This window comes from Lactuca sativa, chromosome 8, assembly GCF_002870075.4.
Source record: "Lactuca sativa cultivar Salinas chromosome 8, Lsat_Salinas_v11, whole genome shotgun sequence".
Lineage (NCBI taxonomy): Eukaryota > Viridiplantae > Streptophyta > Magnoliopsida > Asterales > Asteraceae > Lactuca > Lactuca sativa.
In genome coordinates, this window is record NC_056630.2 from 201,058,252 (window position 1) to 201,083,742 (window position 25,491).

The 25,491-nt window shown below is 34.7% G+C and overlaps 1 protein-coding gene and 1 long non-coding RNA gene across 2 annotated transcripts; both read left to right on the plus strand.

Annotated features, from left to right (window-relative positions):
* Positions 1–3,981: 3,981 nt before the first annotated feature.
* On the plus strand, positions 3,982–5,334 carry LOC111889704 (ADP-ribosylation factor). The gene is made up of 5 exons (XM_023885847.3): positions 3,982–4,133; positions 4,252–4,322; positions 4,428–4,547; positions 4,965–5,083; positions 5,182–5,334. Exons 1-5 carry the CDS (start codon positions 3,986–3,988, stop codon positions 5,318–5,320), a joined length of 597 nt encoding a protein of 198 aa, XP_023741615.3. The 5' UTR covers positions 3,982–3,985; the 3' UTR covers positions 5,321–5,334.
* A 6,771-nt stretch (positions 5,335–12,105) lies between these two features.
* LOC122195571 (uncharacterized) lies at positions 12,106–14,454 on the plus strand. The gene is made up of 5 exons (XR_006185935.2): positions 12,106–12,368; positions 12,501–12,617; positions 13,402–13,605; positions 13,748–13,813; positions 14,009–14,454. It is a non-coding gene; the product is annotated as an uncharacterized LOC122195571 (long non-coding RNA).
* Positions 14,455–25,491: the final 11,037 nt, after the last annotated feature.

Here is a 25,491-nt window from a genome sequence, read left to right on the forward strand (position 1 = left end):
CATTCTGTAGTAATTAGGAACCATAAAAATGTGACCTTGGTCCCTAGTTTTCCACCATGCATTGTCTTGGATGTCTTAATGGGTTAAGAAGTTAGGGTTTTTGGATGTAGAAGACTTAATAGCCATGCAAGACCATATAGTTGGAAACTTTATGGTTAAGGATATCATTTGAGGATTAGATATGGATTTTGGACGAAAGAGCTTAAAGGATTAAGCTCTTAACGGATTGGGAGGATGGCAACCGCATACGTTGGGCGTACCAAAGGGTACGTTGCACGTACGTGGTCAGCCCCTCGAGTTCTAGTCAACGCGTAGTACGCCCCGCGTACGTGTTGAGTACGTCCAACGTACTCAACTGAGTTGACGCGGTCGACTCGTTCGACTTTTGACTTTAACCAGGATTTTCACCAAGTTTGACCTAAGGGCATTTTGGGTAATTTGATTTATAGTTTGATATTTGGGTTCCGGTTAATTGTATAGGTGACCGGTATAGATAGCTTTTAGAGCAGTGATCGATGCAAGTATTCTTTCACACTGTGAGGTGAGTTTTCTCACTCTATCTGTCGGTCGAAGTCACCAATGTCGACCCATTACTTTGTTATGTAGAATGCTTGTTGCCTTTATGACACTTGCATGAAAGACCAATATCAGGCCCCTGAAAATTGTATGAAAGACCAAAATCTGGCCCCTGGCACTTGTATGAAAGACCGAGATCTGACCCTCGACATTGCAAGGAAAGACAATGGGGATAGCCCATGACATTTGTATGTAAGACCGAAATTTGGCCCTCGTCATTGCAAGGAAAGACCATGGGAGTAGCCCCTGGCAGTTTTATGCTATGATATGTGGTACTTTGCGGAACTCGCTAAGCTTTGTGCTTATAGTTTATGTTTATGGTTTCAGGTATCTCTAGTACGAAAAGGGAAGGGCCCGACGTGACTACACTGCATCCACCAGAGTTTTCCGCATTGGCAATTTTTAATATTTTACTCTGATGTTTAAGTAATATATTCACCTTGATCGGTTTTGGAACAACTCGTTTCTATGGTTTATTGTTTTAAAAAATGAAAATTTTACTATGAATTTTCGGGACGTAACAGAAAAAAGTTGTGAAAAAAAAAACTTGAAAAAAAAAATCTTAAAATGTTGTTATTGAGTGAATAAAAGCTTAAAAGTATGAAGATCTTGAGGAAAGTGAAGAATGAGGCAAATTTCCAAGGGAATATTTATTGTAATTTTTCTTTCTATGTTATTTTATCATATGTATGCTTGAGAACTTAACAAAAATATCTTAAGGTTAAGAAAGTTTTTTGAGGATGTATTCGGAGGAATGTAGAAATGAATGTTGTTCAAAATAAGTGGAGAACGTTTATGAGGAATGTGAGTATTTAGGATTTGGGAGTACTTAGGATTTCTTAGACACAAATATATGCATTGCGGTGAGACATAATTGGCGAATTCAAAATGGGTTATTATGTTTGATGTTGGTGAGCAATGTTTTGATGTGTGGTATAAATATGAAATCATTATAGAATCTAGTTTTGCTTGTGGGCAAGAATGAGAATAATGTGGGGTATTTTGATATAATCTTATTTAACTACCTATTTTAGGCCATTATCCTAATATATTTAGGTAAAAATATTATATTTTAAGATATATGATACTCCAAATGCTTTGAAATGTTTGATTGCAGTTAAAATGTGAGCTATGATGCAAAATGGGGTAAACGAAGCTGAAATGGACCAAAAGGATGTTGCTGGCAGATTGACCTATATTCGGTGTTTTGGACATATCTCATAACTCGTAACTCCGATTAAGGAGATTCACTATGTTATGGAAACTAGACAAAATTCGGACAACTTATGTGTTAGGGCCTTTTTGCTATATCCACTTTTAGCATGTCCAAATTCGGCCTTGAAGATGGAGCATAAAATTGGACGGAAACTCCCTCCAAGTTACTTATTCCCCAAGCACCACTTCCCTTATTTTTATTTCCTTAATCGCTAAGCCACCATTAGTTTCCTAATTCCAATCCAACCCTAACATTCCATTTTTAATAAACCTCCTCAATTCAACTATAAATACCCCATCATTCCACTATTTTCTGCATCTATGATATTCCATTTCGACTTGTGCGACAAGAAAACTTCATAGCTGTCGTTTTGAGGGTCTAGAAGACAGTCGTAGGGCCGTTAAGCTGATATGGAGGAAAGATCTGAAGGATTCAAGAGCGGATTCATGTCAGTAATCATTCGGTTTGCTGTTCTTACCATGATTAGCATTCCGGTTGTTTCTATCTATGTTTTAGTTTCTAAATTAGGGTGTTAAAACCCTTTGCTTTGCATTTATGATTAGATGAATCATTGAGACTATGGATTAATTTTCTAGTTGGATTGTTTGTTCTTGTTTATATTATTTTGTCATGTTTGATTGAAAGATCCATATGTGTTAAATATTGTTACTTTATTCCCTATTGCTAAATTAATAGAGCTTAGATGACCAATCTGAATGTGTTAATTTGAATCATATTTATCTATGATCATTAGTAACTATGCAAGAGTTTGATCAAAACCTAGGGTTAGGATCATAAAGTGATTGACTTTAATGTGTGTGCATGAGTAGATGATTATTCTATGTATGATTTAATTCCTATGATCATTAGGATTAATAAAGATCAAATTTTGCTTAATACGAACTCAACAATGAATTTATGGATAATTAATGGCATGTCGATGAAATTAAGAGTCTTTAGATTCATTAGGATTAGTAGTCTAATCATCATGCTTGTCATATTAGGAATCGGTGAATGATGAATGAATAATATTTGAACTTGAGTAATTAACCATGATTTTGAGATGTAATCAAATCTAAATTAAATTACGTACAGTGACTTGTTTCTAATCAGTTTATTTTCATTAGTTTAGTTATTGATTGTTTGCGATTTAATAATAAAAAACTAGTGCATTAAAAATACACATCAGGTATACTGTATTTTGTATATGTAAATGAAAGTATCAAACTTTTCAAATTCAGATGTTTTATAACTTCTAATTTAAACGAAGAGTATGGTGTTTGAAGTACGAAACATATTGAATAACATGTCATTGATAAGTTTGTGAACGACATATAACATCTCATTTGATAAACATACAATTCTATGATTTATTTGAAATAAATGTTGGATGTTGTTAACTAGTGACTGACTAGCATTCACCTTAGACTTAGGCTTACTTCTACTTGATGATCTTGACTTCGTCGGATTGACCAAAAATGGAGGTGTATGTGTGGCCCTTCTATTTTTCAGCAACTGCATGTTTTTAGTATATGTGCAGACTAAGTTGTAAGTGATTTTGTTTCGCTGGTGGTTATCGGCCCCGACAGCGCCCGAGGTTATCGGCCAGGATGGGCCAGTGTTGACAGAGGATCGTGTCAGGGAGATCATCTGCGAGGAGGTGGTCGAGATTGTCCGGGGTCAGATTCTGGAGTTGTTTGGGTCTATCAAGACCTCTATGATAGAGTACTTCGATGACAGATACGCAACCCTTGCTGAGACGGCTGTTGCAGCAGCTGCAGTGGCTGTAACAGCGGTAGAGGGAGGAGTTGGCTGAGTTTTTCAGTACCAAGACTTTGATAACACGAAGTCCCAACTTTTAATGGTACTCAGGATCCTATCATAGCCATGAGGTGGCTTTCTGACGTGGAGGGATGCTTCTTCACGTGCTCATGTCCTACTAACCAGAAGGTCAGGTGTACCCTGAACTTGTTGAGGACTAGGGCAAAGGATTGGTGGAGATTGGTTACTGGTTCATATACGGATATTGTATGATATATTATCATCTACTGAAATTTCATCATGTAATCAAACATGAGATTTCACAATCTTCATTTGAGCACTTGTGATATTTCCAGTTTTTCCCATTTGATATAAAGTTATTTGACATGTTCTAAGCTTATGTTTGTCTGTCTGTTTATCAGATTAATCAAGATGGGGTTGTCATTTACCAAGCTTTTTAGTCGCTTGTTTGCTAAGAAAGAGATGCGTATTTTGATGGTTGGTCTCGATGTAGTTGGTAAAACCACAATCTTGTACAAGCTCAAGTTGGGAGAGATTGTTACCACAATTCCCACTATTGGTATATGTTACTACATTCATTTTCACTTTCTTATATCTTTCATGAAGAAAAAGATAAAAATCTGAATACTTTGTAATAAAATTAATGTTTATACTATAATGAACTTGAATCTTTGCAGGATTTAATATGGAGACTGTTGAGTACAAGAACATCAGCTTCACTGTTTGGGATGTTGGTGGTCAGGACAAGGTAAAATTTTAATCAATTCGTATAATATGGGTTTCTTTTTATCAATATTTTTTTTTAAAATCTCCAAAATTGGATAAATATGAAACTTATTTGGTTTTTCTTCAGATCCGACCTTTGTGGAGGCACTACTTCCAGAACACACAAGGGCTTATCTTTTTGGTTGATAGCAATGATCGTGACCGTGTTGGGGAGGCTAAAGATGAGCTCCACATGATGCTTAATGAGGTACTGCAGACATGATGAGGGCATTTACGTCTTTTCACATACAAGAGATCGAGACCAAGTCCCTGTCTCACCATTTTCGGGTTGAGAAATGAAAAATCTTTTTTTTGTCCCAAATGACACTCTGTTCCATTGACATGAGTCTCAGTCAGTCATGATCTGTAATGCATGTCAAACACAGTATAACATGTTATGCCAAACACAGTACAACATGTTCAGTACTATACTGGCAAGTCCTGTCCCATCTTGTTCCACTTTTTGGGCAGAGGAAAAAAAATGCACTTTTTTTGGTACTGTCATTGACATCAGTCCCAGTCAAATACAGGCCAAACACAAACACAGTGTCTTACATGAACTCTTATTTGGGAATTTGTTTATTATATAAATAAAATAAAATAAAATAAAACATGGGTGTTACAGGATGAACTAAGAGATGCGGTGTTGCTTGTGTTTGCCAACAAACAAGATCTTCCAAATGCCATGAATGCTGTTGAGATTACTGATAAGCTTGGCCTCCATTCTCTCCGACAACGACACTGGTAACCCAAAAATATTACAAATTTAATAACAGAAATAGCAACCTACTTAATTAAAAATGTAAAGTTATTGAAAAAATATTTTTATTTTTATGTGACAGGTACATTCAAAACACATGTGCTACCTCTGGAGAAGGTCTATATGAGGGTCTGGATTGGCTTTCCAATAATATTGCTAACAAGGTAAAGCCTTTCACTGCTATAATTGGTAGATTTTCAAATTATAGTGTTCTAAAATGATGAAAATTGAAGGTATAATGCTACAATACAGTCTTGTTATGTTGTGATTGTTTCCAGATGTAATATTGATTTTTTTTTTTTTTTTAAATCAGGCATAAACAAGAGTTGGATTGTCTTCGGTTATAGATGTTTCTGGAGCTCCGTGTTAGTTTGTTTTGAGTTTTAAGATTTTTTCTCTTCATTTTGTTAATGTGGGAATGAAAAGTTGTTGACTGGTGTTTAAATTTTAAATATACAATGAATTGAGATGGTTGGAATTGTGTAGATCTGCATTGCCTACTTTTGGTCCTAAGGCTATTTCCAATTATAAAAAGGGCATTTATGTCTTTTTGCAGTCATGAGAGATTGAGCGTGAGTATGACTAAAGCTGAGAAAGTATAAAGGAATTAATCAACTCTTCAAATATGAACAACATAAATCTGAATTTTATTAAATGAAACTTTTAAATATGATTAACTCCTAAATATATGTAGGTAAGTTAACCTCAATCTTCAAGATCCGCTTTACCCTTCATTATGTTCCAAATTCAAGTGTTTTCATCTAGGATCACAATAATTCAATAGGCCAACTATGATCATTTCAATCATCCATTTTACATTTTTTTTCTCCCTTTTGATATTTTTTGAAAATGTCTTGCATTGAAGATTATTATTTTTTCATAACATAATTCAAATACATGTCTCAAACTACAACATTATGCTAATAATTCATGGTTTTCCAATTTTTTTCCCCTAATCACTTGAATTCATTACCATATTATTACATTAGGTGTAAAACCCATATATTACATGGGTTCACTTAAAAAAAATTGAATATGAAAATTATAAACATTTGAAAAAGTTTGAATTTATAAGAAAAATTAGAAAATTATTGGATTATTAAAAGTAAAGTGTTTTTTTTTCTTTTAAGTTTAAACAAATAATTTAGATAAATAATCAAAAGAAACTAATGAAGTTTTAATTTAGAAATCTTGGAATTAGAAATAAAGTCAATTATTGAAATTGATATGCATTTATTATTACATTTATTGTAATTATTACATTTAAATATTATGAGGAATTTAATAAAATGGAAAAAACCACAACATGCCATGTGTAAAAAATTTAATTGAAAATAACCACAAAATGACATGTGGCCAAATCAATGAGAATATAACATGTGGCAAAAAGATTTTCATTTTCTAGAGTAGATTGAATTGATATGTCGAGCTTTCCAACAAAATGTGATTGATGTAATGACACCAGATTGATATGTCGAGCTTTCCAACAAAATGTGATTGATGCAGAGATAGTTGTTGGCCAACATGCTGGAAAAAGAGTGTTTTTACCAAGAATTCCTCTATGTCCGTCTGACAAAAAGATGTTCCCATTCAAACTTAAGAGAAAGTAGTTTCCAATTCAGCTTAGTTTCTCTATGACAATCAATAAAGCTCAAGGACAAACAATTCCAAATGTAGGTGTTTATCTACCAGAATCGGTGTTCTCACATGGCCAGCTTTATGTGGCGTTGTCCAGAGGAATATCACGTTTTAATACCAAGGTATTAGTAAAGCTGGAAAAAACGTTTGATAATAATGAAATCTACACATCAAACGTTGTGTACAAAGAAGTGTTATGTGATTAACAAGGTACAATCAACAACTTATTATTTTACAATTTCTTCAAATATGTATCTTAGATGCTTATTTGATTTTTAATGCAAGGCTAGCAGATGAAGCAACATGATTGCAGATTGGTGTAGTTTATATATTGGACTTGTTATAGATGTACAAAACTACATGGTTGCAGATTGTTGTTATTTATATATATATTGTAAAATCAAGTATGAACTATTAGATGAATTATTTGAGATGTAGACTCAACTTTTGTCGTATCGTATGACTATACACCTAGCAAGAAACTATCTGTTGAAATGAAATATTCGACACAAAATAGTCTACCAAATGGCCACAATGAATAGCTCATGTCTACAGGAAACTAATCATCACATTAAAACTATCTTCCGAAAGAAACTCTTTGCCGCCCGACGCTTAGCGCGGGTAACGGCTAGTATATATATATATATATATATATATATATATATATATATATATATATATATATATATATATATATATATATATATATACACTCAAATTTTAAAATGTTACAAAGTTGTAAGTATTTGTTATGTTCGTGGAATATAAACACGTTATGGAACATGATATATATTCAAATTTAAGAAGTTTCAGATTTAATCCATACATGACTAATGGTTTTTATATCAACTATAAGATATTGTTGACTATATCCTTGACTAAATTTTACTTGATACATAGACTTAATCTAAACGCTCGATCTAGTCCTACTTGATTCATATTTTGTTGTTTCTTCCGGGAATGGAGTGTCCCATTTATACGTGTGTGTCCAATATTTTGGCAGCACCTGCATTTCTAAATACGAACATTCACCCCAAGATGAGATATAGTTATGGTTTCGTGGCCATCCAGTTTGTTGTGTACCAATCAACAATGATAATACAACCATGACTTCATTTGGTTGTTCGTATCCATCAAGAACCGGCACATGAAACATCGCCTGTTTATATGTTGTTCTTTACATTTCTGTTGTGAAATATTGTTGCACCCATTTATAGCAGTGTTTATATCTTAATTTTTTGAAAGTCGTCATCACATGAGTACATACTATACCAATCAATTTCCATTACCCACATGTACATGAATGTTCTTGTAAGTAAACTATACCATCTTTCTTTTGGGCAGTCACTTGATATATATATATATATATATATATATATATATATATATATATATATATATATATATATATATATATATATATATATATATATATATATATACCAACATATTGCCATGCACAATAACATAAGGTGAAACAAAGTGAAATTACTATAGGTTTTTTAAATACATATTACATTACGTTGTTGACACCACCATTTTTTCTTGAAAAATGTCATCATTATTATTGATAGTTTCCATGCGTCTATTGATAACACATTGACAAACTCGACACTGGTTGATGTCATTATATTGTAGCTAACTCCAAGAAATTCTCCATTGCCGGTTTATAGTGATTGATTATGCCCATCCCTGTTCAATAGTCATCAGTATGGATGCGTTTTTTAACTGAAAAACCAAACCGGAACCAGAAACAAACTAGAACCAGAACAAGTTGAACTGCTTAGTGGTATTTGGTCTGGTTCACGGTTCCTCCAATCCATAATTTTTGGTTCTTTCGATTCTGGTCCGGTTCAGGTTGGTTTTGGTATCGAACACCTTCTTAAATAACCATTTCCTAGTAGAATTGGAACTGGAACCGAATCGAAACCGAAACTGGTTTGTGATATTCAGTCCAGTTCTCTCTTCCTCATTCACTGCTTAACAAATTTTTGGTTCTTCTAATTTCGGTGCGGTTTGAGCCGGTTGTAAACCAGTTTACATCCCTTAGTCATTAGTTTGTGAATGTCGTAACCTAGTCAAGCTATCTTTAAAATCATACTCTTTGTAAGCTTTATATTGTAAGCTTTTCATGTCTCCCAAAACAAAATTTTGATTCTCTCTTTTTGCCGATCTTTTCTCGCATATTCATCAAAAGAATGTCGACAATAAAGTTTGTGAGATGCGTTTGGGAACACAAATTGAATGACCATTTCAATGGAATTGGAACTATCATATATGATAGAGAAATGGTACATATCCTTAATACATTCTTTTAACCTCGATAAAAATCATATATATGATTCCACACTTTCTATTTTTTCCAACTCCAAATGTCAGTGGGAGGATTTGGTTATTATCGTCCATGGCTACTACTAGGAACATAGTTCCCATGTATTTTATTTTAAGGTGGACACTGTCAATGATAATAAGAGGACGTAAACATGTTAGAAACGCTTAAATCTACAAAATAATAGATTAGTAACAAGATCCAATATGTTTATAGCATTTATAAAAAATATGGAAAAGAAATATCATCGTGCAACTGATAGCCATGAAAAAAGTAATCAAATATGTTTTCGTCATCTCTCTTTATATATTTAAAGATTCCTTTATTCTTCTTCTCTAACTTCTAACAATACATAGCCAATCTTAGAAAGCCTTCTTCATGGGACCCTTTCAACAAATCCAGAGCATAGATTTCTGACATACATGCTTGCTAGTATGATATATGAACACTAAAACGGTCATTTATAATTTGTTGGATTTGTTTTCCCCATAACATATATATTTCTTGTACTATAAGCTAATATGTCTTTCAAGAAGTGGCTCAACACTTTCTTGTTGGCTTGGCGATGATGTGGATACAACTGTATGATTGAGCAAGTGTGGTTTCCTGATAATTTAGGAACTTAAAAAGTACTTGTAACCTTATCTTTTGTAGACCTTAACCACCATTTGCATTTTTTTTACATAGCAAACCAATTTAAACCTGTTTGTAGTAGATATTTTGATATAATTTAAAATCCACCATTAAAACATTTGATTCCCAATGCAAGCTTAAGATCTTATTTGCTTTTGAACAATTATAACACCTTGCATGCAAAGAGGGATTGTGGGCTACAAAAGCTTTATGTTTTGAGTTGACAATTCGGGCAATGGTAAGGGATCGTGCATCCCCCAATGAGTAGTTTTTGTTTCTTAAAATTATGAAAAATAAGAAGGATAACTTTCCTTATGGGGTTAGGCTTTGTAGGGTCTAAATTTCATCATCATTAGATTTAGTCTTATCATTCTCATATTTAGAGAATTAATGAAAATTTTCCACTGGATTTTTGTGTAGAAGTAGATTTTCATCAATAATATTGCATGATCGATTTTTGATTCATTTCCCTCAAATGATGGACCATTATCAGCCATAGCCTTACCTTTAGATCACCCTCGTCAACAAGCCTATTGGAAAACTAAGAAAGACAGATTTGATTAGTATGTAACTTGAACTTCCAACCAACGTAATGAACCTAGAAAAATTGGTATCCTTAGTTAGATCTATTCCATAATCTGGAGCAATATAATACATAGATTCGTATATTCACTCTCATTACCCTCTATTACAAACATGTACTCTAAAGATATTGACTATATGAACTCATTTTCACAAAACAAAGCTAGATGTGTAGAAACTAGTATGCTCAAAAGAGAGCTATGGGAGCAACAAGGACAATAGAAGTACCCTAGTTTTTTTTTACTCCGACCTTACATTCCAGACTGTATTCTGAAATATACTTTTATAGTTCACAATGTATAATATCAGATTCAAAAGTATATTAACGTCAATATCTCGCCAACCATCACTCCGGAATAGCCTTTATTAGTCTGAAACATGGTTGCAGAAATCGGGATTAATTGTGGATTAATCGTTTGGTGTTCTCCAACCGATTATGATCAGTGTGTTTGACGAAAATTAGGGATTAATCGGGTTTGGCAGGATTAATCGGTAAAAAAAATAACAAAAGTCAAAAATGTCAAAAAAGTAAAAAAAAAGTTCAAAAAATTAAAAAAAAAAATTCTACTCTAAAATTTTCAAATTTTCAAATATTATACCAAAATATTTATATTTTCGTATTTTCAAAATTTCAAATTACAAATTCTCTTATTTTCTAATTTTGAAGTACCTATTTTTCTTAAAATATATATGAATCTTTGATTAATTTTAATATTTTATTAATAATCTATGGTTCCCGATTAATCTTCATCAAGACCAATTAATTCTTTAACACCAGTCGATCATCAAGCTACCATTAAACGATTTTTACAACCTTAGTCCAAAATATGACATTTCAAACATGCCTATTATTTTACAAATTCCAAGAAAAAAAATGGTTGGTTTAGTCAACTTCGTGTATAATTTCTACGCATATCCCATTGGTTTAGTCAACTTCGTGTATAATTTCTACGAATATCCCATAAGAGATTGAAAATGGCTAACGAGACTTTTAGTCTATTATGGTCCTATGGGGCTTTTTAGGCCCAACTTTAGGTGGCAAGCCTTTATAATAATGTTAGCGTTGTGATTAGGGGTGTACGAACCGTTTTTTTTAATCGGACTGGTTTAGAAAACTGGTTCGGTTCTGGTCAATCAACTCAAAACCGGTTCAAACCGGTTCACCACCAAAAAAATCTGAACTTATATAAACCGGTTTGGTTTTACCGAAATTGGTTCTTCAGAATAAACCGATTAAAAAAATGGTTCGACGCATATAATATTTTTTTTTGGCTAATAAGTGTAAAACACTAATGTTTTTTTTGTTGTATTGCTTTGTTATGTGGTTAACCAAAAAAAAAGCAATTCATAGTAGATTTTTTGGGGGAAGGAATTGGGAAGGCATTAAGCCTTAATATATATATATATATATATATATATATATATATATATATATATATATATATATATATATATATATATATATATATATATATATATATATATATAATATAATATAATATAATATGGGGGAAGGAATTGGAAAGGCATTAAGCCTGAATATATATATATATATATATATATATATATATATATATATATATATATATATATATATATATATATATATATATATATATATATATATATATATATATATATATATATATAAAGCATATTCTATATTTCTTTCTTGAAATTTAAGAGGTTTAAACCTTAATGCATCATTTACAACCATATTATGCATATAACTCCAAAGAAAAAAAACGTATCAATTTAATACTTTTAATTTACTCAAAAAAAATATATATTATTTCTCTCATTTTTGTGTAACCTCTCATTTTTTCTTATTTTGAGTACACTTAAACCCTAATTAAAGAGCTGCCATCACAACCTTCTTCGTCATCTCTCCCATAGCATATTCGGATCGGATAGTCATCTCCTTCAACCGACTGCCGTCTCCATCATCTTTCTTCCTTCGCACCACTTTTCCGGCAAAGAACCCTACCAGAATCCATATCTGCCTCTATCTCTAACCTAACTCCTCCACTACTCCACCACTCATCCTTACAGACGCTAATATCGTTGCTGCCCCCACATCCGTCGAGGTATAAGTATCATTCCTTCTTCAATCTCAACACTTTGATTCAAAAAATGATTTTTTTTCTCACCACCACCACAAAGGTATACGAACAGACCACTCATAATATTTAGACATTTGTATCTTTTTTGATTTGCAGACATGGGACGTAAATCTTGCAATAGAAGCTTCAACAAACACACAGAGTCCATACAAAGCTGCTACTTTAATCACACAAGAATCTCCAAACAAAGAGATGATGATTTCCATAAAAAAGGTGATTGAATTCAACTTTGAAGATGTTAAAAATTCGAATTTTTAGTCCAAAATGCAATGTAAAAGCCATCAAGATCAGGTAGTAATTTGGCAATCAAGCTGTAAATAATACCAACCTGTAAGAATAGGGAAATGCATTTTTTTTTTTACCATTTCTTTCTTTTTTTGAGTAAATTACACGAATGGTCCTTATGGTTTGGGGTAATTTTCGCGTTTGGTCCATAACTTATTTTTTTAACTCGGAAAGTCCCTACTGTTTGTTTTTGTTACGCGCTTGGTCCATGTCTTACCTAAAAAGACTATTATTTAAATAGGGAAAAATGGTGGGGTAAGTAAGTTAAGGTGAGGGGGTGGGGTTGGGGTGTGTTTATTTAAATAAATTAAAAAATTGAGAGAAAAATAGTTTTTTAAGTAAGATATGGACCAAACGCGTAACAAAAACAAACAGTAGGGACCTTCCGAGTTAAAAAAATAAGTTAGGGACCAAACGCGCAAATTACCCTAAACCATAGGGACCATTCGTGTAATTTACTCTTCTTTTTTCTAATCTTGACCTTTTAGTCAACCTAGATTTATTTGCCCATTTTTTAAATTCATGCATTGCATCCAACTATTCTCCATGGAAACCAAACCACATCCCTTAGGCCTTAATTTGTTGTGTACTTTTACGTTACTGGCTTCTTTTAAGGATTATTCAACAACCAACTATAATTATGGTTTTTTAATTTATGTGCTAATAGTATGCAATTACATAATCTATTATCATGGTGTGATTTGTATTGTAGTGATCAAGATACAGCTTTATGGAGACTAAAGGTTTTAATAGGAGAGGAAAAAGAAGAGAACATATAATCCAATATACAATATTAATACAATATTAATAGTGAAGTGAGCACTTCATCTACTTATGAAGAACTCGACCCATGGACAGCTTGGGCCTACAAGCTTCGAACAATTTCATTGTTATTCATTGGTGCATGTTTTCTTATGTAAGTTTCATGAATTTAGTGTTCAAAAATCAAGATTTTCTAATTATTAACCTTTTCATTGTTATTCATTTGGCTTTAAATCTTGTTTTGGTATAAGTTATGATTTATTTTTTTCAACACCTTATTGAGATTTGCTTTTCAGTTGGGCAAGTGGAGCTTTTACTCGTGAAAGTAATTCATTTCCAGATCTTGTTACATCAGTCAAAAGGTGAATGTTTGTTTATTCATTTGGTGGAATCTTTTTTTTATTATTCATATGATGATTTTGTGTCGTTCATGCAATTATGGTTCATTTATTCCAAGCTGTAAATAATACCAAGATGTAAAGAACAGAGAGATCAATTTTTTTTAATAAATTTATGATGTTTAAGTTCTTGATAAATTATAGTTTTCTTTATTGTAGTGATCAAGATGTTTTTGGAAGAAAAGATGAAGAAGGACATATCTGGCTGAAGTGGTTTATATCCGACTTAATTAAAAAATTGATTTAAGAAACGTTAATTATCTTTTTTTCTTTTTCTATAGCAGATGATTGTTGCTAACAAGCTAACAGAAACAAACAAGAGCAAGTTATTAATGAGGCGGAAGTAACATCTGTAGCCTAGACTGAGATTTTGGAGCTTTTGGATGACTAAACATATGTTTTGATAAATCAGAACCAAAATGGGAAGGATGGACACTAGAACAGGAGGTTAATGCTGCTTTTTAGAACTTTGATAATTGTTTAATCCTAAAAACGTAAAAAAACATATGTTTGTATTGTTAAGTATTTTATTTTTCAATGCTTTACCCATGTATTGATAAAACAGATCACGCTGGAACTACATTCATTCGGTTTTATTGTAAGTTTTTTTTTGATACATTCGGTTGCTCGATGATTACTCTATCTACAATATATGCAATTCTGCTTCATATTTTTCTTTGAAGGTTTGCAACTCCAAAGTTTGATGTCATAATTGGTTGCTTAGTGAAAGTCCATTGTTCCTAGATACTAATCATCTATACATTATTGTTTGTATAAATTCATTGTAGTTTTGTTTCAAACATTTATGTCCCTGCTGACGCTGCATCGCACGGGTATGCTACTAGTATATAAGGGTGAGCAAAAACCGCACAGCAACTAAAATTAACCGCAAAAACCGTATAAACCGCAACCGATAAACCACAACCGCAATAAAAACCAATTGTGAGGTTTTCTATTTTTCAAAAACCGCAAATTCGTGGTGCGGTGCGGTTATTAGTTTTCAAAAACCGCAAAAAACCATACCGCACCGCATATATTATATACAACTTTTTTTTATTAATTATTAATATATTAAATAATAAAAATAAGACAAATTTCATGAATGAAATATGAATAAAATATTAGAAGCCAAAAGTGTTGGTTTTTTGCTATGTTTAACTTTGAAAAATGGTGAAATTAGACAATTTTAAGAAATTTATTTTTAATTACTATTGAGTTGACGGTTTTAAGATATTAATTGTTTATGATTTAAGTTAATTGTCTTATACATTTTTTTTGTTCTTACAAGTAATATGTTTGAACTCTTAAAATTGTTTGTGCTCTAAACTATGGTTAAAAACCACACAAAATAACCGCACCAAATCTATGCGGTTAATAACCGTAACACAGAAAAAACAAAACCGCACCACAAAAATAACTGCCTAACCGCACCGCAAAAATAACCGCATCAAGCGGTTTTCAAAATGGATTAACCGCATTTGCCGTTAGTGGTGAGGTTTTGGCTAATAATCGCACCGAACTGCACCGTGCTCACCCCTACATGCTGTTATTTATCATTGCTCAAGCAATGGCAAAAGTACATTGTTATTTTTGACTGGTTTGGATAAATGCCTTGCTTCTACAAGTTGACTGATAGAACCGAAAAGAACCGGGTTAGGTTATAGAACCAAAAAAGTCAGGTTCTTTTGGTAAAAAAAATAATATGCATTCATGGACTATTTGGTATTATTTTTAAACTAATGACTGTTTTGGTAAAAAAAAAAAACAAAATATATATTTAGGGATCTAGAGAATACAATAAAAGCAGATTGTTTACATGATTTGGCTCTATAAACCAACAAATTCAATTCTAAACATTTTTTTTTGATGTTTTGATATTATGCTTATATGATATTTGTTTCATTTTTATTTTGTGATTTAAACGTGGGCTGTTTAGAAATGCCATTACACAAATCAAAGATTTTAGGGATATTAACCATAAGACAACTATAAGATTTCAAATCATATGTTTACAAAATATCTAATGAAAAAATGATTAAGACCAACCGAATAAAGCAAACTTTAATTGGCATCCGGGGTTTTGCACAAAACCGTTAAAACTAAACCCTAATCACTGAAGCGAAACTATTTTGTGAAATGAAACAATTTGTTGAAATGAAACTATAACCTAAAAAAAACTATTCATTTAGTGTTGTGTAGGTTTCACATAATATGCAAAACCAAAACCATATATACCCGATATTTTGCAAAAAGAAACTAATCGTTGAGAATAAACTATTTTTCAAGAAAAAAAATATCCACACTCTACTTAAAGCAAAACCAATTGCAGAAGAAAAAGCTATTCCTGAAAAGCCTACCAGAGAAAAACAAATTTATAAAGTTGTAATTTGATGATTTGACGAAAACTAACCAATATAACTGAGCGGGTCAACTCAAATGAAAACACGAACATCAAAGTCAATAAAAGTGAGACTAAAACGATTGAACTGAAACAAATCCCAAAAAACCTAAATTCGAACAAAAATGCTAACAAAAAACACCACAAGACCAAACTGGTTTAGAATGAAACTGAATCTAAAAAAAAGACGAGTTAGGAAAAAATACTGAATCAAAAAAAGAGTTGTCGACAATGCCCAAAATAGGTCGAAATCAAAGTATTTGTCGTCCGGGAAAAGGAACCAATATCTGGGATGAAACTATTCGCCGCCCGCTGCATCGCACGGGTATGCTACTAGTATATATATATATATATATATATATATATATATATATATATATATATATATATATATATATATATATATATATATATGTCAATTTATTTTTTACTTTTTATTTTTTATTTTTTATTTTTAATTTTATTTTTTTGCTTTTGTTTCTTATTTAATAATATACATACTTTTTGATGTTTTTTTTTTTCGTTTTAAATTTGATGTTTGTGTATATGTACAAAAACATAATGTAGGCACAAAATTGTTCAACTTGAATCAACACATTTCTTTGAGCAATTTTAACCTCTTTTTTTATATTCAAAACACATAATACAACTTCAAACATTAAGACACAAAACATCCAAATTGTCAAACTAATACATCTTTAAATATAAAACATTGTTGTGGTCGTAGTCTTCATTCCAAGTCCGTAGTCATTGTATTTATTCATCATCCGTCATGTCGTTGTGCAATCCTCTCTCATACTCGAGCTCTTCTAGGGTGAGTGACACCAACATTCCCATCGCTACTTCTTGCTCATGTACTCGTGGTTCGGCATGCAACGATGTGGCTTCTAGTACTTCAATGTCTTGTATCTGTTCCACGCCATCAAGGTAGCATTTCAAGCAAATGCACACTTCCACCGACAAAGAGGTGAGTTTTGTTCTTCTTGGTGATATAACCCTACACTAACAGAAAAGCCGATTCCGAAGCTATCGTAGAAGCTTGGGAGCTTAGTAGATCATGGGCCATTTCGGCTAGAATCGGAAATTGGGTTTCCTTTCCTTTCCTTAAGAGCCTAATTGCTCACGAGGATGCTTAGATGTCATGTTATGTTTCATATAGCTTTGATGACATTTTAATGTCTTAATGATTAATTCATCATGAGGATATGGACTAATTTTGTATTTGAGAATTTGATACCTTTCATTTAGTCTTTAATACCGACTTTGTAAAGTTTGGTGGCCATTGGAAGTCCAAGGAAAAAGTTACAAAGCTTTTAGCAAAAATTTGCACAAAATGGTGATCTGCAGTTTTGACACGGGCCGTGTCAAAAGGACACAGGGGAGTGTTAGTCACAACATGGGGGCGTGTCCCTTTGACACTGGTCGTATCAAAGGTTTTGTTGAGTGTATGGTTTTCATGACAAACCAAGTACACGACCAGTGATTTCCCCCAAAATTTCTATATATGCTAATAGGAAGTAAATAAGGTTATGGGGAATATCTAAATGTTAAAAATATTAGAAGGGTTATTTTGGTCATTTTGTTGATCTTCACCTTTATGTTATATCGGTGGTGCGTGAGAAGTGTTGATCTAAGCAAAGGAACTTGAAGATGACTAGCCAATCTACATTGGAGAAGTAGGTGAGTACGTGTTGACATTTTTCCCACTTTGGGGTACATGGCAAAATGATTTTATGACAATGAAATGCAATGTTTTGATATATGAAATGTTTTGAAAATAAAGTGTTAAATATTTTTGGAAAGAATGTTTTGAAAAAATGCCTTGAAGGCAAGAATGTTTTAAGAGCAAAGAACGTTTTTGATAGAAAGAATGTTTTTGAAAGAAAGAATGTTTTGATAACAAGTTTGAAATATTTGAAGTATATATGTCTTGCTTTTGAAATGAGTATTGTGATGCTAAAGTACAAAATTTGCAAAGCATGGAAAGTAATGATGAGAAATGAAAGTAATGACAAGAATTGGAAAGTAAAGAAGGAATGATAGCTGCCCAGGCCACGATACCTCGTAAGAGGTCTAGAGGAATCTATCGAAGTAGATGTCCTGGTTAGCATAATACGTTGGTGGATTGATTTTGTTGGAGCATGGAAATGCTCTACAAATAATGAGTGATAGGTAGGTTATTTATTTCCTTTTATTGTATTGTTGGTATTTTCTCTCTCTTATATAAAGAGAGAGTTGGTCATTTTATTTGTAAGAGTGCAATTACAATGTAGCTTTTATAGAGAGAGAGAGAGAGAGAGAGAGAGAGAGAGAGAGAGAGAAAGTGGTGGGATCTCTCCCATCAAGGGAGAGTCTTCTCTCCCAACCATGTTCTTGTATTGTAATATTTTATCTATCTTTTCTAATCTATGAAATTTATCATCATATGTTTTTCATGTTCTACATTTTATGTTCGTTAAATCTCAAGATATTATTTATTTCGCATTCACCGATCGTCAAAATGGGTCTTGACAATTGGTATCAAAGCCATACCTTGAAGGTTCAAGCGACTAGTTCAAGGGAACGACTCTCGTTCGGTGTTTATCTTGAAGATTTTTTCGGATTTTTACAAGAATTTTCGGGTTAAAACCGGAAATTTTATGATGAGTTCTTATATTTTTTTGTGTTGATTCGTGCTTAGAAGAATAAATATTAGTTGCTTATCTTCGTTCAAAGTTTCTGCTGAAAATCTTGTTCATAATGATCTTATTATGCTGTTGAAGAAATGAAGAAAAATGGAAGAAAAAATTAATTTTATGGTCTTTAAATGGTTGAAGATTTGTTCCCGTAGATGTTTTGTTCTTGGAAATACGACACAATTTATGAGCTTTTATTGAAAAAAGTGGAGAAAAGCAATTTTACTTGAAGATTTTTTCCCCAACACTTTTTTATGTTCATCATAAAAGGTATGATATTCATTTCTTTCATCTTTAAATTGTTGATGTGAATCCTCAAGTTAGTGCATTTGGACGTAATATAGTGCTCTCAAAAGTCACTTGTCCTTGTTACTCTTTTGGGTAAAGAGTATTCACATTTATTTGCCTTCCCAAATAAAAAAAAACTATGTTACTTGACAAATCTCATCACCTTTTGTCCCTTAAAATCACTTACACATTCCTCTTTTTGCCTTCCCAAGACTTCTTTTTGAAACAAAATGCTTTAGAAAAGATTCCCCTCATTAAAATATGAATAAATGACCTTTTCGGTACCATTTTCGCATGAAAAGTAGCATTTTTCGTCATCAGACCAGCCCTTCTTGGCCTCTAGAACCGCAACAAAAAACTGCCTACTGGAGCCTCCTAAGAAGCCTCTACGGTACCCCTCTCAGCATTGGTACCACAACCCTTCTCTGTCTCTTGTACCGCAGCCCTCTTCGTAATTCAATTTTTTTTACACCAAATTTTATTTAGCCAATTAATTTTTTTACACCAATTTTTTTTAGCCAATTAATTTTTTTACAACAATTTTTTTAGCCAATTAATTTTTTTACACCAAATTTTTTTAGCCAATTAATTCTTTTTTTAACACCAATTTTTTTGTTTAGCCATTTTTTTTATTAAAACCAATTATATGTTTAAAACCAAATATTTTTTTTAATACCAATTTTTTGCCACAACCTTAGACAGTCACATTGGTTTACTTCATGCCGATTATTTTGGAAGAATTCTCTTCTTTCCATGAAGATTACTCTATACCACAGTCGGACTTCATATTATTATTTATGACGTTTGCACCGCAATGGCGCCTAGTCAACAAAGTTGTTTCACATTCTTCGCTTTATGGGATTTTATGACTTGTCTCTCTTGATCTCCGGTTGACGAATCATGTATCTTGAGCATGTTGACTTTATTTTCTATTGAAAACCACTTCGAGAGTTCCGGCACCGCAGTTTGGGTATATCGATATCTTTTTGGCACAACAGAGATTATTTTTTCACGCAGAGTTATTCTCGTTTCTTTGGTATTTGTTCGATCAGTCTTCAACGACTGAATCACCCAGCTACAAATGACTGTAGAGTATTTCTTTTACTCTCTTTCTCGTATATTATCGATATCCTTCATACATTTAGGGAGCGCCTTCATAGCTATTGGTATCCGACACTCTTCATCCCCATGATATATTTATTTTTGATATTTGGTCTTTGGTTATCAAAAATAGGGAGAGAAGATTATGATATCATCCGATTATGATTTTATGATTGTTTGAGTTTGGATTTTTGAAGACTTCTGAAGACAATGATTTATTTAGTGATGCGATGTGGCACTGATTTTTGGTCTTCAATGATCAAATTGTTGGCATTACTCGATGTTTCCCGGTTCCAAATTATTTATTATTCAGACTCCACCACAGGATGATTATTTTGTGTTTGCATCCAGTGTAGATCTTATGACTTCTCGAGTTTGGATTTGTGATATTTTGAAGACGAAGATTATTTTGGCGATGTGACATGACACTTATTTTTGATCAAATTTTTGGAATTGCTAGACAATGTCTTTGGACTCACGTTATTTATTATCCGAACTTCATTTTTTGGATCCTTTACATTTTTAGCAGGTTATTCTTCGAATAATTTTGGGTGTATTATGATTCGAGAACTAGAGATGTTTTTCAGACTTTTTGAAGCCGAAGTGTTTTTTTATTGGATCTTATACTTGCTCGTGGTGCTTATGACTAGTTTGAAGATTTGGATCTTATTTTTCTACTTCATTGGTGGCGCTTTGAAGCCAAAGACCTTCATTGTTTAGAGATTCATGGCCAGTTTCAAACATCAAAGACACTTCAGAGTTTCAGAGACATTTCAACATTTGGTTCTCATTATGTTTCATTTTATTACCACACTTGCTAGTCGGATTACTGTATTATAACATTTTATCACTTATTGTATCCCTCATCATTTATGAGCATTTAGGGAGAGAATGTTGGAGTATGGAAATCCTCTACAAATAATGAGTGATAGTTAGGTTATTTATTTCCCTTCATTGTATTGTTGGCATTTTCTCTCTCCTATATAAAGAGAGAGTTGATCATTTTATTTGTAAGAGTGCACTTACAATGTAGCTTTTCTAGAGAGAGAGAGAGAGAGAGAGAGAGAGAGAAAGTGGTGGGATCTGTCCTATCTAGGGAGAGTCTTCTCTCCCAAACACGTTCTTGTATTGTAATATTTTATCTCTTTTTTCTAATCTATGGAATTTCTCATCATATGTTCTTCATTTTATGTTCGTTAAATCTCAAGATATTATTTATTCCGCATCCACCGATCATCAAAATAGGTCTTTATAGATGTTGTTTACATCTTGGTCTAGACTTGGGGTACCCTAAGTATAAAAGTTGGCAATGGTTGAAAATGATAAGTTATGAAATGATATTTATGATGCATATGAAAAGAGTTTTCCTTGAAAATGCTTGAAAATGTTTTATGGTCTAAAACTATGTTTTGAAATGATGAAATGTTTTCTTGATGAAAATATGATAAATGTTTTGGGTCGTAAACCTGTGTTGCTCATGAGACATTATTGTCTTACGTATCTCTTTTAATGCCATGTATCTCAGGTTATAGTTAAGGAGTGAGGATGATAGATGGATGTTAGAAGTCAAGAGATAGAGGATGAAGTGGAACCTTTTAAGTTCCTTATTTATTGTATTGATGTTATTCTCATTTACTTGCTATGGTTTGTACTGTAACATCCCGGAATATCAAGAGTAAAGTTGAAGGGCTAAAAGAGTAATTTGGGAAGGGGAACTCGGCGAGTCCATGGGTGGACTCGGCGAGTAGGGTCGCGACTTTGGTCGCGTGTTAAGTGGCTGACTCGGCGAGTCAGTGGATGGACTCGGCGAGTAGGCGCTGAGTGGAGAAAACCCTATTTCTCGGGGTTGAGCCTTATATAAAGAACATAACATCCTTTCCCCCAACCTCTCTACTCTCTCTTAAGTCCAGAAACCCTAGTTGTTGTGTGTGAGAGGATCAAAGTGAATTTGGAGGCTTGAAGAAGTGATTGTTGAGGAAATCTTGAAGGTTAGGAGGCTTGGAGCAAGGGGCTTTGCTTAGATTCGGGTTTCATTGCTATTAGGGCTTCCTTTTGAGGTATTATTTCATTGTTTGAGCTGCTATTATCTAGATTCATCATTTTGGAGGTGTTAGAGATCATATCTTTTGATGTATTGGAGTTTAGAGATTAGATATGAGGTTGCTACCTCAGATCTGGAATGGAAAGGGTTAGAATGCATAAAAGTCCCTGTTTATGAGTGATTGAAGGAGCCATCTTGTCCCAAACCCAAACCCTAGAGTGAAAATGCCTAGATCTCCTTGGATTCACGTAAAGTTTACCACTTTACGTGATGTATGGCCTTAGGAAGGGTAGATCTATGGTTTGGATCATCTGCATGGCTTGGAAAGCCTCGGTATGGATTCAGACCCGCTGGTACTCGGCAAGTCACATGGGTGGACTCGACGAGTTGTTTGAAGATAAGCTGGAACTCGGCGAGTTGGATGAAGATGGCCTGGAACTCGGCGAGTTGGAAGAACAACTCGACGAGTAAGTTGAAGATAGCCTTAGACTCGACGAGTCTGTTCTTGGAATCGGCAAGTCTTGTCGAAGAGTCCCAATCTTTTCTGGTTGAGACGAGAATCGGTGAGTCAAGGGATGACTCGGTGAGTTGTGTGTGACTGGACTCAGAGTTGTTGGACTCGGCGAGTCTCGGGGTGACTCGGCGAGTTGAGTCGCGGATTGGGGAATTTCTGAGCATGGGGACTCGGCGAGTCATCGGGTTGACTCGGCGAGTAGATTCAGTCAGGGGTTGACTTTGACTTTGACCAAGGGTTGACCAGTGCTTTCCAGGGGCATTTTGGTAATTGTTGGATATTGTTTTGAGTTCAGTGCCATGGTGGTTGTCCAGTGGTGGAGATCGTATCAGTGATCGGAGCAGATTGGGTTATCTGTTCAGTCGGGAGTTTCGAGGTGAGTTATCCTCACTATATCAACAGGGTCTAAGGCACCAAGGCCGGCCCTTTATTGGATTGAGATCCGGGTATTTGTTGTATGTTATTGCTTTGATATGTTGCATCCTGGTAGCTAGGATGGTATATGTTAAAGACCTGGTTGAGATCGGTATCCTGAGATGTAGGGTGATGCTATGCTAGTGACCGGTTAGGTTGGTATCCTGGTTAGGATGATGATATGTTATGTGATCTGTTGATCGGTTTGTTGACTATGAATTGTTATATGATTGTATGTTTATGTGCACATGGTTGTTTGGACTGGATTTGGGTTGAGGCGGGTCCTGCTTTGTGCTGTAGGCCAAGATACCCAGGGCGGACCGGTTGTCCCGAAGGCCTAGCGAGCGGTCCGGATAGGCTGTAGGCCCTAAGAGGGCGGACCAGACGTGCCGAGACTCGGAGAGTGGACCAGGCTGACAGAAGGCCCGGTGCGGGCGAACCAGTCATACTGTAGACTCAGAGAGTGGACCAGGTGGATTGAAGGCCCGGTGCGGGCGGACCAATCACACTGCAGACTCGATATGTGGCTAGATTCGGAGAGTGGACCAGGTGGATTGAAGTCCCGGTGTGCCGGACCAATCACACTGCAAACTCGAGGTATATGGCTAGACTCGGAGGGTGGACCAGGTGGACTGTTGGCCGGTGCGGCAGACCAGTCACACAATAGACCCGAAGTGCATGGCTGTTCTGTGATCGGATATGTTATGGCATGTTATCAGTGTATGGTATATGTGGTTGGTATTTTGGGGATATCTCACTAAGCTTTCGGGCTTACAGTTGTGGTTTATTGTTTTTCAGGTTCTTCAGGAGACTGTGGCAAGGCGAAGGCGTGATCGTACCGCTCCTCATGTTTTGTCATGATGTGATTCTGGGAGTACTTTAAATAAATTGCATTGAAAACCTTTTTGTAATAACCTTAATGGAATCGGGTTGTTTTTGAAAAATTTAATTTGGTTGGAATTTTTCGGTCGTTACAAGTTGGTATCAGAGACTTGGTTTGAGTGAATTGGAGGAACACTTGTGTGACTCCAGTCTCAAATTGAGGAGAGTTTTCAAAAAAGAATTTAAAATGGTTTTCAAAATGAGTAAAGGAGGACATGGAGGTACGATCAGCGGGAGCTAGTAAGTAACCCCAAAATACCATACACGATATTTGTTTTTGAGCTTTGTTAGAACAGCATGCTAGTGCTAGGCTAGGGATCTTCAGGATTTCATGATAATGCTGCCTGATTTGTGATTCCTGTAGCTTATGGTTTCCTTGTAGGAGATTTCTAGTGTTCCTCTAGTGGTGAGGGTTGAGCGCTTGTTTGTATGTTTTCTCTAGGGCGTTGTGGTAGTACTTCATACAAATATGGGTAGGTGTGGAAGGTAGTATGGGCCCATACTACTGAAAGCACAGGACCCATACACGTATCAGGGAAACCATGACCTCTAGGGTGGGGTTGAGAGTTGGTTCCCGGGTTAGTGGGAAGTGTCTGAGATTTTGTGGTGTTATTTCAGTATGGAGATTCCGAGACATGCTGGGAGTGGATCCGGATCAGGATCGGGAGCAGGAGAGGGAGTTCCGGGCGGGTCAGTACCGCCCAAGGTTATTGGTCAGATGAGCACATGCGAGTTGGATGCGAGGATTCGTGAGATCCTGCATGATGAGGTTGCTGCGTTGTTCCGGGCCGAGTTGCCGGAACTGTTTGGGTCGATCAAGACCGCCATGGTTGAGTATTTTGATAAGCGTTATGCAGCTCTCACAGAGACGGCTGCCGCGGCGGCTACATCGGCTGTAGCAGCGGCAGGGGGAGGAGCTGGTCGGGGTTTTCAGTATCGGGACTTCGATAATACGAAGCCTCCCACCTTTGATGGAGTTCAGGACCCGATTGTTTCTATGAGATGGTTATCAGACGTGGAGGGGTGTTTCTTCACGTGTTCATGCCCTGGTGATTAGAGGGTGAGGTGTGCTCTGAACCTGTTGAGGCTCGGGGCGAAGGATTGGTGGAGATTGACCACGGGGTCATATTCGGATGCACAGAGGGCTGTGGTTTCGTGGGATCAGTTCAGGGAGATGTTCAGCACTCGTTATGTTCCGCGAGTTGAGAGAGAGATTGGCTTAGGAGTTCCTTGAGCTGAAGCAAGGTTCGGAGTCGGTGACTAAGATCACCAGGATGTTCACTGAGAGGGCGATGTTCTGCCCTGAGTTCGCTTCGGAGCAGGCTCAGA

Coding starts and splice junctions, on each gene's coding strand:
- LOC111889704 (XM_023885847.3), top strand. CDS start 3,986: ATGGGGTTGTCATTTACCAAGCTTTTTAGTCGCTTGTTTGCTAAGAAA. Junction 4,134..4,251: donor TACCACAATTCCCACTATTG/GTATATGTTACT, acceptor GAATCTTTGCAG/GATTTAATATGGAGACTGTT. Junction 4,323..4,427: donor ATGTTGGTGGTCAGGACAAG/GTAAAATTTTAA, acceptor GTTTTTCTTCAG/ATCCGACCTTTGTGGAGGCA.